At 39.7% G+C, this 15,167-nt stretch overlaps 1 protein-coding gene across 1 annotated transcript in view; it reads left to right on the forward strand.

Moving 5' to 3' along the window:
- Nucleotides 1-15,167, forward strand: part of MYO10 (myosin X) — a 163,242-nt gene that overhangs the window by 97,216 nt on the left and 50,859 nt on the right. The window contains exons 6-19 of the mRNA XM_069008309.1: nt 810-934; nt 1,835-1,848; nt 1,973-2,057; nt 2,724-2,827; nt 4,879-5,008; nt 5,941-6,059; nt 6,775-6,921; nt 7,099-7,199; nt 7,422-7,488; nt 8,595-8,687; nt 9,428-9,496; nt 9,675-9,757; nt 11,241-11,349; nt 14,110-14,190. Of these exons, the coding sequence (XP_068864410.1) occupies nt 810-934; nt 1,835-1,848; nt 1,973-2,057; nt 2,724-2,827; nt 4,879-5,008; nt 5,941-6,059; nt 6,775-6,921; nt 7,099-7,199; nt 7,422-7,488; nt 8,595-8,687; nt 9,428-9,496; nt 9,675-9,757; nt 11,241-11,349; nt 14,110-14,190 (1,327 nt within the window). The remainder of the gene's footprint in view (nt 1-809; nt 935-1,834; nt 1,849-1,972; nt 2,058-2,723; nt 2,828-4,878; nt 5,009-5,940; nt 6,060-6,774; nt 6,922-7,098; nt 7,200-7,421; nt 7,489-8,594; nt 8,688-9,427; nt 9,497-9,674; nt 9,758-11,240; nt 11,350-14,109; nt 14,191-15,167) is intronic.

Here is a 15,167-nt window from a genome sequence, read left to right on the forward strand (position 1 = left end):
GAAGCAAAAATATGCAGAGTTTTGAAATGGATGAAGCTTTAATGGTGGCTTTCATTTTTGTGTAGAGCTGAATTCAGATAATCAGAGTGAGGGAAATGGGTGATGGGAGGGAGAAACCTTTGGTTCAGTTTGTGTAGCCTGAGGATGCGTTAGAACAAGATACAGCACGGTGAGGATGAAGTGCTCAAGCGGTAAAAGCATGCTGAGGAGAGGGAGGATAAGGAGAACTGATAACACAGATGAGTAAATGCATCAGATAAATTGGACACAATCTACGCAAGCAAAAAAGAAATCTTGGTGTTCACATGAAATGACACGGTTCTAAACTATTTAAAAACAAAGGCAATTTAAGATGCTATTACTTTTGTTTATCGTGCTTCATCTCTGCTGTACGTGCTGTATCTTGATGTAGTTATTTTTTTTAATTGCCTTAGGACAAGGACTCCTTACATCTGTCTAGCAGTTTGCATGTGCTGAGATTTCTTATTTCTGTCATTTGAGTACTGCAGTGAGAATTGCGTGTATCTTTTGAGCGATTGCAAAAGAAGCAGCAAGTAGCAGTAACTACTCTGCAGCTGCAGAGTAGTTCAGCATGATTTATCTTCCTGTTGCATGAATACTTGCATCTTCTGATGGGAAGCTGAGATGCCCATTGCTAATAAATGGAGGGTAATGCTGGGATGTAGGCTGCTGCTGAGGAGAGTGTCAGAGGGGAGCTTGTCAGAGTGCTGTTCCTTTCCCCAGCCCCATGTGAAGCTGTTGGCATGCTGGTCACATGTTAACACTCCTGTCGTTTTTTATTTTCACAGTCCAATTATGGAAGCTTTTGGCAATGCGAAGACTGTTTACAACAACAACTCAAGTCGCTTTGGGAAGTTTATTCAGCTGAACATCTGTCAGAAAGGAAACATTCAGGGAGGAAGAATTATGGATTGTATCCTCGTTTAGTGATTTCATGCCTGTTTGTGGGAAGCCCCCATGTACCTCCTTGATGGAGGACTGAGGGAGAACTGTCTTGCCTTTGTCCTTTCACCCCTTCCTGAAATATATGCAGTTAAACTGAGCTGATGTAGGTGGGAAGGGGAGGCAGCAACACCAAATTCACACATGCACACGTGCTTTTGTGGCAGCGTGGGGTGTATGTACTCTTGGAGGACCAGCATTTTGTATTGCTACTGCTAGCATGGCATGGCTCATGTGCATGTTCCCATTTAGTGAGCTAAAACAGCCTGAGTCCTTGGGAGTAACTTCAGTTGTCAGCCATTTCCCTCATTACTGTATCCAAAGATAAGCTGCTTAGTTCTCTGGAAAAGTACTTGAAGGAGCAGAGCTGCTCAGTTTCTGCAGTGTGAGTCTGGGTGGGTTAAATCCTCGGACTTGTCCTGCATTTAGCAAAATCAGACTATGAGCCAGCTCTACTAGAGCACCAGAGCAGTGGGGATGAGGAATATTCCAAGGGGATCCTACCTGCTTTTTTAAACTTAAGCTGCTTTTGCAGTGGGACAGATTTAGTTCTTGAAGTTGTTTCCAACCTTTAGGGAAAGGAAAAAGCAAAAGAAAACAGATGTCATTTAAAATGCAGAATCTGCCAAGTCCAGTTTTGATGCTATGGAAGAGAAGGTGTTGATACATTGATATTAGAACTGCTACAATATTGCCATTGTTGCTACTTTATTTATCTTGTTGTAGGTGTATTGTATGAAGCATGCTTAGCATGTTGTGAGAAAACAATGATAGTCTTCCTATTATCTCAAATGAAAGAAGCAAGATTATAAAAAACTTCTGCATTAATTGCTTTTTATTCCTTGACTGAAGCTGTTCTTGCTGGCTCCAGATTTATTGGAAAAAGTAAGATCACATTTGCTTTTGCTTAGTTAATTGTGTTTGATTTAATGTTTTCTCTGAAACTGTGGATAAAAAATTTGTCCTTAAAAATGATCACTTAAGTGGAAACTATTTTTTACTTTGACAGAATCGTGTAGTAAGACAAAACCCCGGGGAAAGAAATTATCATATATTCTATGCTCTGCTGGCAGGGATGGAAGAGAGAGAGAAAGGTGAGTGGCAAAGCACAAGTCACACAGCTGTAGTGGTTTTCTGCTAGCAGTCAGCAGTGGTGACAGCAGTGGAGAATTTAACTGCAGAAACCCACTAACCCAAGCAGAGAAATAGGTTATTTATTCAGATGGGATTCAGTGAATGTGAATTTGAGCTCAGTTTGATAAAGGAACCTACTTAGCTGAAGAATGTCACTGAGCTGATGGTAGTTTTTTCTCCCAGCTTCTGCTGTGGCCTTGGGAAAATTACTTGGGGACAAACATGCCTCATTCTGTTCAAACTGAATATTTTTGCTGGTACTAAATAACTCCACAGCAACAAAGATAAATAATTCTGGTTGTTCTAGTCCTTTCTCATAAAGAATAAATCCACTGAACAAAAGAAATGACATTTGTTTATGTGCAAAATCGCCTAAAGCTGTCTCAGCATCTCCCTGTGGGCCTGCTGTCTTTGCATGCTAAAAAGTAGAGTTAACTCTATTATGCAGCTAAATAAAATCCAGCAAAATAACCCCCCCATCTGATTTTAATATAAAACTTTGTCTTGTGCATTATTATAATTTCTGAGCAAATGAATTGTGACCTGTTTAACTCTGACACAGTAGTTTGTGGAGTACTTTTGTTTTGGTATTTCTTTTCACTCACCCTGCTTTCTCTCCTCATTAGATGCTTTTTACTTGTCTGTACCTGAGAACTACCACTACCTGAACCAGTCTGGATGTATAGCGGATAAGACAATCAGCGACAAAGATTCTTTCAAGGAAGTCATTGTGAGTTGCTTCCCTAGTTCTTTTGCTTTAAAAATGCTGGAAGTTCAGGTGTGTGGAGTCCATTGACAGCAGGGTACAAAGGCTTCCTGTGCCTTCCTACATGTGCAGCTGTTTCATTGAGGCATTAGTCTTACAGGGACTTACATTTTCTCAAAATGCTTCAATCTCATTTTGAGCATGCCTTTACCTTTCCTCCAGTATTTCATTTAATCTGTTGTTTCAAAGTGTGCTGTAATTTAGCAAAATGCTTACATTTTGAAATGAAAATAGTATCTGTTGGGAAGTCAGTAAGACTTTTACATGCATTTGCCTTTCCCGGCATTGTTTTATGGTACAGATTTTTTTTTTTTTTAAATTTTTTTTCTCACTGTTTTTCAATCTGAAAGCTTTGCCCAAATCATGTGGCATCTACTGGGTGGAGTCTGCAGTGCAGTGCACAGGGAGTGAAGCACCTGTGACTCTAAGTTGCAGCTGGGAAATCCAATTGTATGGAGTAACTTACACAACAGAGTTATGAAAACATAAGCACAGATTAAAAACCGAGTCCTGATGGAATCGCTCTGAATATCTTTATATCTTACATCCACAGCAATTAGTCTATACTGATCACATTAATTGGGTATTGTAGCACTGAGGTGATGTGTGTTAGATTTTAAAAATCAGGTCAAATGCTTGGTTTTATGCCCTTCACCAAACTGTTTTTTTTAGCTATGGTAGTCTTTTTGCTAAATTGACAAATCAATGTGTAGTGGATGCAGCAGGTTTTTTTAGAGCAAAAATCTCTCATCTTGTGTGGCGGAAGGAAGTGTTGGAAAAGTTGGTAACCTGTCTATATTGTAGTCACATGCTGAAGTTAATTAGCAGGACATTTAATTTGTGCTAATCATCCCAGGGTAGGCAGGGCATGAAATCAGCTGGGCAGGTGACGTTTGCCTGCTGCCTGCAGCAGGGGCTGCCAGGCTGCACTCCCAGAGCAGGAGGTGGGCAGAAACCCCTGCAGCTCACCCTCACCTGTCTTTCCCTGTTGTAGTCATCTCCTCTGCCTGCTTTTATTGCAATCTAAGTCTTGGAAATGTTACTTAAGGGAAACTTTTTTTTGTCGGAGACAGGGAGGAACAGCACAGTGAGCAGGGAGATGAACTCGTAATGCTGCTGCCCTTTTGTTGTTTGAGGTCTTCTTTACAAATTAAACCTTCAACCATTATCACTACTCTGCTTTGAATTGTGGGATGAGTCTGAGGCTTTTCCATTTGTAGTGGATGATTTATGAAAGATAAAATGTGTCCTCTGTCAAACACCTGCATTGACTATACCATAATGAGTCTGACTGTAAGAGTACAAAACTGTGATCTGGTCTCATACAGGCTCGAGCATGTGACACCCAAATTTGGAAAGTTTGGTCATTTCAAGAGGCATCCAATTACCCCTTCTGTGTCAAAGGAAAGCACGTGTTCCTCTTGTTTTAGTACTTCTTTTAGTGTTTTATTATTTGCTCTTCTCCTCATTTATGTAGTGGAGCCTTGATTGTTGCCATACTGTTTATTCATAAATTCAGCACTTTTTATATAGATACCTTTCCTCCTCAGTTTTACTGGAAGTTGTCAGACCACATTGGAAAGGTGCATGTTTGGGCACAAAAATGATCAAATCTTACATGCTGCTGTGTTTCCTCCCCCATGCCTTGTTACCTACAAGGCCAGTAGGCAAATTTTGGTAAAAACATGCAGGAGGTAATCAATTAATAATTCAAATTAGAGTAATTGCATCTGATGCACAGCTCAGTAGGTCGTTCCAATATTTATATGATTTTAAAGATGAATTTGAAAGCAAATTACAACATCATTACAGCATCAAAATGAAATTTCTTAAAAGCAGAGCGATACTTACATGTTCCAAGATGTCCCAGTGATGCCTTCGAGTGTATCCAATTTGGGATGAAACCAAAGGAATGGACTTGAGCCAGCTTTCTTTTAGTCCTGACTTGCTTTTCCAAGGCCTCCTATTTTTGAGTCTGTGTACATGTTATTGAAGAAGCTCACATGTCATTCCAGACTGCAATGGAAGTGATGGAGTTCAGCAGGGAGGAAGTACGAGAAGTTCTGAGGCTGTTGGCTGGCATTTTGCATCTGGGAAACATTGAGTTCATCACTGCTGGCGGGGCACAAGTGTCCTTTAAAACAGGTGAGAAGGCTGTGCATCCAAATCTGAAGGTTTCTTGGGGTTCTGAAAGCCTTATTCGTTGTTAGTATATCTGAACACAGCAAGGACAGGCAGTGAAAGGGTTTTACTGCTTTTTAACATCTGTAAATGTCGATTAAAATGTTACTTTGGGAGGATGGGGTTTGACAAATAAGGCACAGTAGTCTGCTGCTGGATACTGGATCTTCATTTGGGAAGACCTTGAGCACATTTATTCCATTAACAGTAATGAAATGCTATTTGAATTTAATTCCTTCTTTGAAATATTCTCAAGTTGATAAAACTTAAGTGCTCAAATACCCTAACCAAGACCTCCACTGAAAGTATCTTTTTTTAAAGCTTTCAATATTTCAGTTACATATCTGAAAGAATGTATGTCTAAATGTATGTCTAAAGATGGAGCTGGTGGGCATTTAAAATGTTTGTTTAAATATGGCATTAGAAAGTAGCATTCTGTACTACTTTATATACTACATTATAGCAAAACTGAAAATTAAAGTATGCATGGAAGAAAAATTTCATTGGTTTATCTTCATCATCCCAAGCCAAGTGGAAACACATTCATGTGGACAAAGAGTCAATTACTGTTTGTGTTTGGAAAAATGTGTTAGGGCAAGTAGTGAATTCTTTGAATTATTGACATGTAACATTAGGGGAAAAATAAATATTTGTGACTTACCTGTGATGTATTTCTACTGCTAATTTTCCTCAGATGTACATATTTATGCCTTTTCATGAGCAGCAAAACAGTATCCTAGAATTTCTAGTTGTGTTTTCATCTCTAAACCCTGTCATTTCAGGAGCATCTAAAATGGTGGTGGTAGTAGTAGTAATAATAATGGTAGAAAACAAAACTGGTTTCATAACTTTATACATTGAAGGACATATTTGTATTTTGCTTTCTCCTTTTCCAGCCCTGGGTAGATCTGCTGAGTTACTGGGGTTGGACTCCACACAGCTAACAGAAGCATTGACACAGAGGTCAATGATACTCAGGGGAGAAGAAATCCTAACACCTCTTAGTATACAACAGGTAAAGGCATCTCAGTTTTGACATGTTTTTAGAGTCTTTGAAAGATGTCTCAGTCTTCAAGTCCAGAGATGTCATTGATCACTCAAGAACAGAAGCTTAGCTCAGGCATCAGAGTTGTAATCAAAAGCACTACAAGAGTTTTTTTGGGAAGGGTATAATCTCTCTAGATCCCATCTATTATTCTGGCCAGGGCTTGTAGCTTGTCTCCTGTTACTTTTATGAAGCCTGATTACTTACCATTTTTTTCAAATTCTAAACATGTAGGCTGATATTCTTTTCATTTTGGAGACTTGTGTCAGGGGGGTGTTTTTTCAAAATTTTCAGGAGAAATATTTTTATAATTTACAAGGGAATTAGAAATAGGTATGCATAACATTATGCTTCCCTCTGGAAAAGGGTGAGTTAAGGTATTATTTCCTACACTTCTCCTTCCTTCCTCTGCAACTTAAGTTTATAATTTCCTAGTTTTTTGAATGCTTTAGCCTTGAAATGTAATTTTAAAGCCACATAGGTGTACAGCTGTTTTGAGCTAAACTGTTAAATCTCAAATCATGATGCCTTGTAAGTGTTAGTATAATTGCTGTCAAGCTACGTAGGAATAGGAAGCTTCTTGCATTATACATTGCTTTGTGCTGTGCTAAGGACACTGACCAGCAGAGTCTGGTCATTTCTCAGTCACGGGGTGGTTGATGTGTTGTGTATTTCTTTAATGCAGGCAATAGACAGCAGAGATTCTATGGCTATGGCACTTTATTCTCAGTGTTTTGCTTGGGTCATTAAGAAAATCAATAGCAGAATCAGGAGCAAGGAAGACTTCAAGACTATTGGAATTTTGGACATATTTGGATTTGAAAACTTTGAGGTAGGTTTCAAAAGCTTATTCAAATGGCTTGTCTGATATTTATGCTTTATTGCTTTACATGTTTTTATCCTCTTCTCTGGAACTTGATTGTTAAACATGTTATGGCAACCCATTCCCTTGTTTGCAAATTAAAATACTTGAAGTGTATGCATTTTTGAAAATTTCTTGTCTCTTTAGGTAAACCGTTTTGAGCAGTTCAATATTAACTATGCAAATGAGAAGCTTCAGGAGTATTTCAACAAACACATCTTTTCCTTGGAGCAACTGGAATACAGCAGGTAAGAGAGAGAGGACAAATTTGAAAGAATTTCGACAATATTGTATTCATTTGAAATCTTAGTTTGCAGCTACCTTAGCTTCCTTTGAAAATCTCTGTCTGGAGCTGTGTACTTTATAAAAACAAGCTGATTTTGCTGTGGTTTGCAAGATAAATACACCAGCTTCTCCTATTTCTACAACTAAAATAATTTCAATTAAAAGGCCTGCTTTATTTTCCTTAGGGAAGGACTAATTTGGGAAGATATTGATTGGACAGACAATGGAGAGTGCTTGGATCTTATTGAAAAGGTAAGAAAGAATTTGATACTGTTACCTATTGTTTGCTTTTCTTCTGCGGTAATGTGTCTTTAAAATATTTGTCAATACAAAGAACAAGTGAAGAGACTGGTGGAGCTTGCATGTTTAAATAGCAAACTTTTAATCAGATCATTTTCATGTATGTTTATATTGAGGATTATATTGTGAGCTCTTTTCCTTGTAGCAACTTTTCTCTCTGTGTGATTATATACAAAAGCAGTATTTGGAGATGGTTAAAAGGAGTAATTTGATCCATGCTCACTCTTGCCACAGGCGGGCTGTGTGAGCTTATCTCCATGGCAGGGTGTGTGACTGCAAGAGTTCAGCCGAGCACAGAAGCGAGTGGCAGCGGGCAGGAGATCCAGCTGGCAGGACGTGACTGCAGTCAGGGCAGTGTGGCTTTTCAGGAGCTGCTCTGGGCCCTTGGGACATGGCTTATTAAAATGTGCACCTGGAGAACTGTGTTTTTCTGAGAGGCTGTATCAACCTGGAGCTTGCTGGACACATTAATTAATTGTGGGGCAGCTTGCTTTGTTTACCACCTTCTAGTATGAGAAGTAGGGAACATCAAAGGAAATTACACAGGGGTATATGCAAAGCAAAGGGAGGTTGTGCTTCACACAGGGCAAAGTTAAACTGTGTATCTTTTGCTCTGCCCCTGGGCACTGTGGGTGCTAAAAGTTTGCATTGGTTCAACAACTGGGTAGATAATTATATGGAAGAAACTTTTTGGAAAGGCTGTTTTACAAACTCCTCTGACTCCTGATCGTTGGAGATCTTGGAGGCTGGGGATATGTTCTGGGGCAGTGTCATTGCATGCATCTAAAAACTGCCTATATCCGGAGAACTGTGGTTTCTTCCAGTAGCTCGTTTTTCTTTATTTTGCCCACAGATCATGTGCTCTGTATTTCAAAAGGAATGTTGCCAGAAAAATAGGATTGCAGTCACCTTCAAGACTGGTGTTTTAGTAGTATATGACTTTTTTGTGCCTCTCTGCACACAGCAACTTCAAGGACTTTGTGATTTTTCCAAACTGGGGAAAACAGCTGTGTCCATCTGTGCACTAATTCATCTTCTCCCTCTTCTTGCTATTCTAGAAACTGGGACTACTGGCACTCATCAATGAGGAGAGCCATTTTCCTCAAGCTACTGACTCCACCTTACTGGAGAAGTTGAATGCCCAGCATGCTGTATGTGATGTTTTTCTGATATTTTCTGTGCAAACTATGTAGGATCTCTTTGCTTCTGTAGAAATTCATGGTTCAAACATATGGGCGCATAGTTCTAGAGGCTTTTTTGGATGTGATCCTACTTCCATGGCAATCCATATAATTTGCTGTCAAGGCTGAGTTGGTTACTGGAAGAACATATCCTTGTTGCTGTTCAGTTAAAGCTTTCCATTGTGGTGAATCAGTCAAATTCTACTCTTAATTAGAACTCTGTCAACCTGCAGTAGGTCAGATTATTTAGATCTTCAATTCCCTTGATTTAATGAAGCATTCACATCATTCAGTAAATTACATCATTCACTGGAAGTTTGCTGTTCCCTCTGTCCGGGTTAGTGTTCCCTTTATTTGGGATCCTTGAATTATTTTTCACGATTTCTGGGATGCAAGCATATCCACCAATCTTCATAACTGCCAGCTTAAGATAGAACCTTCTCTTTCAAAGTGCCTTTTGTAGATGGTTCTGACAGATGGGGTTCAGGTTTAGTGTAATGCCTTTTTATATACTATAAATCTGTTATTACTGCATGTGAAGCAGCCCAGACTAACAAATCCTATTATCATTATGAATTGCTTGTTTGCTTTTGGAGCACTAATCTTCCAGGGAGTTCACTGGAAGACAATGGTCTATTTAGGTATGGGTTGAGAGGATAATGTGACAACCCCCTCCAAATATTTTTCTCTTTTTTTTCCCCTCCAATTAGAACAATCCTTTTTATGTAAAACCAAGGGTTGCCGTTCACAACTTTGGAGTGAAGCACTACGCTGGGGAGGTAATTTTTATTTGCTGAAATTATTCCAAGCCGAATTTTCATTAGCTTAATTTTCCCCCAAGGCTGTTCAAAATTAACTAAAGCACTCTGTTCCCTCTGCACTTTTTACAGTACCGCTCTTGTGAGAGGTGCCTGACTGTTTGGCTTTGTTGTTTGAACCAGCTCTGTTTCCTTCTAGGTCCAGTATGATGTCAGGGGGATCTTGGAGAAGAACAGAGATACTTTCAGAGATGATCTCCTGAACTTGTTACGTGAAAGCAGGTGAGTTTCTGTGGGTTTTGTTAAGGAAAAAGGGATGTTGTATCAACTAATTCTGCCAGGATTGTTAAGGAAAAAGGGGTGTTGTATCAACTTATTCTGCCAGGATTGATCACCTAATTCTGCTGAGGTCTGAGTATGTTAGATGTTGCATAGCATCAGACCTTGACAGACCTGAAATGAGCATAGAATGAAATAGTGATGAGTATATCATATCACAGAAATGAGCATATCAGAGTTGCCTGTAAGCAGATCTGACTGTAACAGGTTCTCACAAAGTCGAGTTTACCTGTATTGTAGAGTACCTTGTTGCTGTTCAGTCCAGGGCATTCCTAGGGAACTCGCTACTCTGTAATGAGTAAGGATTGTGGAAGCTGTTAGTGGCTTTTAACTGTTTCAGAGTGTCTCATAGGCAGTGTGCATATGTGGGTTTTTACTTCACTTTTGTATTTCTGGTATTCCCTAATTTGGTTGAACAGTTACTGTTGGGGACTACCACAGTGCAAGCTGCCATACAGTAATTGCTTCAAGGGGAGAACTTCTGTTAAGATTTATCTGACTGAAAGCCTGAGCTTGGATGCCTTTGGTACCTATATGTCTCATGTCGTTCTGCTGTGTAAGGTTTTAGGGTCCTTACAGTGGTACCCTGTGAGCTGGGGCAGTACCACATCCCTTTTGGTAGGTATTTGGTTGAGGCTTCAGGACACACAGAGGAACAGTAGAAGAAGAGGGAGCTGAGCCTGGGTGTTGCTGTCTCATCTACTGCCCTCCCCTATCCCATCCAGTCACCCTGCCTTGCTGTGCGAGTTGCTTGCTTGTAAATCCCTTAAGCCCTTCTGTGGAGGCGAAACAGTTAATAAGCATTTCCCTCTCTGTGTTATTTGTTCTGGATTTATGACATTTTGGCTATAACATCTGTCAATTGAAGCATCTAGGTAAAAAGAATAAATGAGTTAAACTTGGCTGGGCCTAGTTTTGCTTTTGCACCAACATCTGTGTGGAGCTTGAATTAAAATGTCTGTGTTTCTGTAGAAATGGTAAGAGGAGGGTACCTAACTGATAGAGCAGAATACAGCATGCACAGCTGGCATCTAAAGTGAGGCTTACATGGATGGCTATTTTGTGTTACATCCCTAACCAGTCTTAGTTCAGGTACAATTCCAGTTGCCGTCTGCTGGAGTTTTGGTTGAGTGAGTGGAGTAAAATGCAGTAAAGCCTCTAGGACTTCACACTTCATTTCCCTAATGATGTGTTTGGAGTGGAGAAGAAAGAACCTCCTTGTTTTGTTTTTATTTTTAATCCCCTGCATAAGTTCTGCAAAGTCAAAATCTATTGTTTATTAAAGATTGTGGAGAAAATCAATAAGTGAGTTTTTGATGGAGGAGCTTCTTGCTAAGAGATAGTGCTTTCTTTGCATTCTACAATGGTGAACCTCATAGTCTGTTAAGATCCACTTCAGAAATACTGTTTTTCTTTTCCATTTCAGTCTTGATTTCATCTATGATCTATTTGAACATGTTTCAAGTCGCAACAATCAGGACACTCTTAAATGTGGAAGCAAGCACCGAAAACCCACTGTCAGTCTCCAGTTCAAGGTTAGTTAAAGTGTCATCTCTGCTCTGTAGCTAATCAGTGATAGACAAACCCTGGTCAGTAAAGAACAGGTGCAGGTTGAAAGAGGCCAAACTTGAGCATGAACACATTTCTGTCTCTTCTATGACACTGCTAATTAACCGATTGACCATCCTGGCTAGTTTCAAGTAGACACTAACCTTTGCATCACACCATCCCCACAAAACTGTTGCATTCACCACTTGCTTATTTGTCCTTATTTTAAAGCTCATCTATGAAGTTGTCCTGGTTTGTCTTTATAACCTAGATCCAACCACAAAATCCCACAAAGCCTTACAGCAGTGCCTGTATGCTAAGAAAAATAAGTGCTGAATAAATACCTCATTAAGGTGTTGCCTTGCTTTAACTTAAAGTTTGGAAGGCATTCTTGTTAAACACCTTTTTATGAGGTTTTATAGCCTCTCATCAGAAATGGCACCAAATTGAAATCTAGCATAAAGTCTATCTGCAAATTATTTAAAAGAGAAAGATTGGCATGAAACATCTCCTAAATTGCATGAGTACAAGTCTGGATTAGTTGCCTTTCATTGTGCTTGAATTAATATACATTTGCAGAGTTCATTCACTTTTTTAAAAAAAAGAGCAGACTCAAACCCCTTAAGGGCAGATGTTATCCTAATAGACTATTGGTAAGTGTTGGACAGAACAGCAAGGAGTGTATGCTGGGGCACACACAATGTCTTTTATTAAAAAACACTAATGTATTTTCGGGACAGCTTGCTTTGTTCTACCATAACTCACCTGAGAAGTACGCATTTCTTGTCACGAGATGGTGTTATTTGCTAGTTCTCTGGGGTAGCAGAACATACTGTGTTCTCTTAGTCATTTGTATATGTGCAAAGTAGACCTTTAAGATGTTAACCTTACAAAAACAGACCATATTTTTGCACCCATTTAGCAAGGTAGAACAAAGTGTAGTATTCCTTCTGTTCTCTGTCAGGGGCCCTGGAAAACATAAGGGTGATAAAACATGAAATCAAAACATTATTGCCTCTTATCTCATGCTGCAGTAACTGACCATTAACCAGCTGGGCTGCTTTACAAGAGGTTGACCTTCACATCATGCCTTCCCCAGAGAATTAGGTTGGGTATTTTTTACATGTTTTAAAGCCTTACAAGGATTAGTCCATCTAATTTCAACTGAAGATAAGAACTTTGCCTTCACAGTTTTTCATTCTCATGATAAATTGGTTGACTCTTCTTTTCATTTGATGACCTGCCTAATGCAGGCCTGGGGGTGCATGCAGAATAGCAGAGTTTAGATACCATCTGTTTCAGCCTGTTGATTACAGCAGGGCAAACTCCAAATGAGCTCATCACCTGACAGTGACTTAGAGGCTTGCAGCACTGTGCAGAATCTGGCTGGCTGTACCACAGGTGAAAGTGAAAATAGTTTAAATCATCTTTGTTTAGACTGACCAACTTTTCCAATATCTGTAAGTAGGAGCCTGGAATGAGAGAATTGTCCATGGGTGTAATGTTCACACGGGTTTAATACGGATGAAGCCTTTACTTTTCAAAGCTGTAAATATTTGTCTTTACACAAAGATTTTTGTCTTTGTATGTTCTGTTTAACATTTGCTGCCCGACTCCCTGGTCCATAGGCTGGCAAAGGCAAGTGAACCAAGAACTATCATTTATGTTCCCAGTCATTTCACCGTTTGCTCCCTTTGCCCTGCTCCAGCTCCTGTGCACAGCCATAACTCTGCCTGCTGCCTTTATCACTGCATGCTCAATCACCACGTAAGTGCTTGGTCTGCAGATTAAAGCAAGAATTTGTTATAACAGACTGACATTGACAGTTTTGCTCCAAGACATATGGCAGGACACACAGTGTTGCTTCTTTAAAGGTGCACTTTCTGTCTCCTTGGCAGCCTGCTCTGTATTCTCTCTGCTGCCTGGCACAAAGTGCCACCTTTGAGGGATGTAACATTACCATTGCTGACTTTGTGAGCTCTTCAGAGCCTGAGCTCCTCTCCTGGACAATCATTTGTATCTCTGCAAAGTAAATGCAAGACTTCAGTTTTAAAAGGTTCATCATACTTAATGATACAGAATGAGGCAAGTTGGAATAAGATATGGAATGATGGCTCAGGCGGAAAAGGGGCGGATGTGTAATTAAAGTAATAATCATAAAAGGACTGAGGGATTTTGTGATTTTTATCTTCAGGCTGAGGTTCAGACAACTGATAGTCTAATGTGCATTGGATCATTCAGAGTTCTAAAGCTAAGAAAAAACCTGTTTTTTTCAGGGAAGATGGAAAATGAGTGGGTTTGGGGTGGTTGAAATGAAAAGAGGAGAAATCTGAGTTGGTGGGTTTTGCCATAGACCTCTTATCCTTCCTTTTGACTTGCTCAAGTATAGCAGTTTGGGAATGTGGATCCTAAGTCTTAAGCAGTCATTTGAAAGATCCCTGAAACAGCAACTTGGTGTTTCCTTGTGAACAGTTTTCTTTGTATCAATCTGTGAATCTTGTTCATTGTAAAACAATGATGCCAGTGTTGATCAGAAGAGCCAGTGGAAGAAACAAACACACAGATACTGACCCCGTCTGTTTGGATGCAAGAGCTTCCACGGTGCAGTAACTTCTGGTGTGCACCACTAGGTGCTGCAGTTAGATGCTCTCTGCAGTGCTGAGCTGCAGGAGCTCTTGTCTAGGGTTATGTTACTTGTACAAAAATCCAGCTTGTGAAGTGCTCTCTTCTCTCTACCTGTATTTCAGGAGTCACTTCATTCTTTAATGGCAACGCTGAGTTCTTCAAATCCTTTTTTTGTTCGGTGCATCAAACCCAACGGGCAGAAGGTAAGATTTTAAATAGTGTCCATCTTTTCTGTACATCTCAGGCCTAATCTTTTGCTGCCTGTCTGGTTATTTATCACTGTGTGAAGGAGACTGTTCTTCACTGACTTTGTAGAAGGCTCTGCAAGGGGAAGGCACTGGGAAGGGGTTTAGTATTTATTTTGTTTTGCACGTGGCCTATGTACCTCTTTAATAGTCATTGCTCACAACTCTGATAAATGACTGGTTCTAAGGATGGTTATAAACAGAAGGTAGAAGGCTGCACTTCTCGTGTGACAGCTCTGTGAGACCCTTTTCAGGAAGAAAATATCAAAATTTCAAAGTTTGTTTTAAGTCACTAGAGGCAGTGATTCACATGCATATAGCAAAACTGGTGTGAATGACTCTGTCATCAGACTCTTAGTCTTTCAATTTATGAAGATACCTAGATTTGTATATACTGGATGTTTTGTTCGGTTACAGAATTTTGTTTTTAAAATAGACTTGGGGACTAAGGCTTACAATATCAATTTGCCTTTTGAGTTACAGGTAATGAAAGGCAGTGTCAAGATTTGCCTAAGTATGTTGGAGGGCTCTCTAGAAATGAAGTGGTAATGGTACAGTAGTCATTGAAATTAATATTGTTAGCCTGGTTCTGATATCCTGGTGTTTTGCACATCTGTTTTGGGCATAACAGATTGTTATTCAGGCATGGTCTGCTTTTGTCAAAAATACAACAGGCAGAGGCGCTGGAGAATCTGATTTATGGTTTTCACGTGGCAACTCAGGGATTGGTGACTTAACTATAAATCTATATTACCATGTTCCATTTTTCTGGGCTGTCTGGTTAATCAGAACACTAGCAAAACAAACGTGTGGATTTCATTGTAGGTTTTAGTGCTCCCTGGACAGTACATCCTTGGCTTTACATGTTCTCAGTTGCTGACTGATAACTCTACTTTTGCACTGCTATTTGTGATATGCTAAATAACATGCAGCTT

Source organism: Aphelocoma coerulescens, chromosome 2, assembly GCF_041296385.1.
Source record: "Aphelocoma coerulescens isolate FSJ_1873_10779 chromosome 2, UR_Acoe_1.0, whole genome shotgun sequence".
Classification (NCBI taxonomy): domain Eukaryota; kingdom Metazoa; phylum Chordata; class Aves; order Passeriformes; family Corvidae; genus Aphelocoma; species Aphelocoma coerulescens.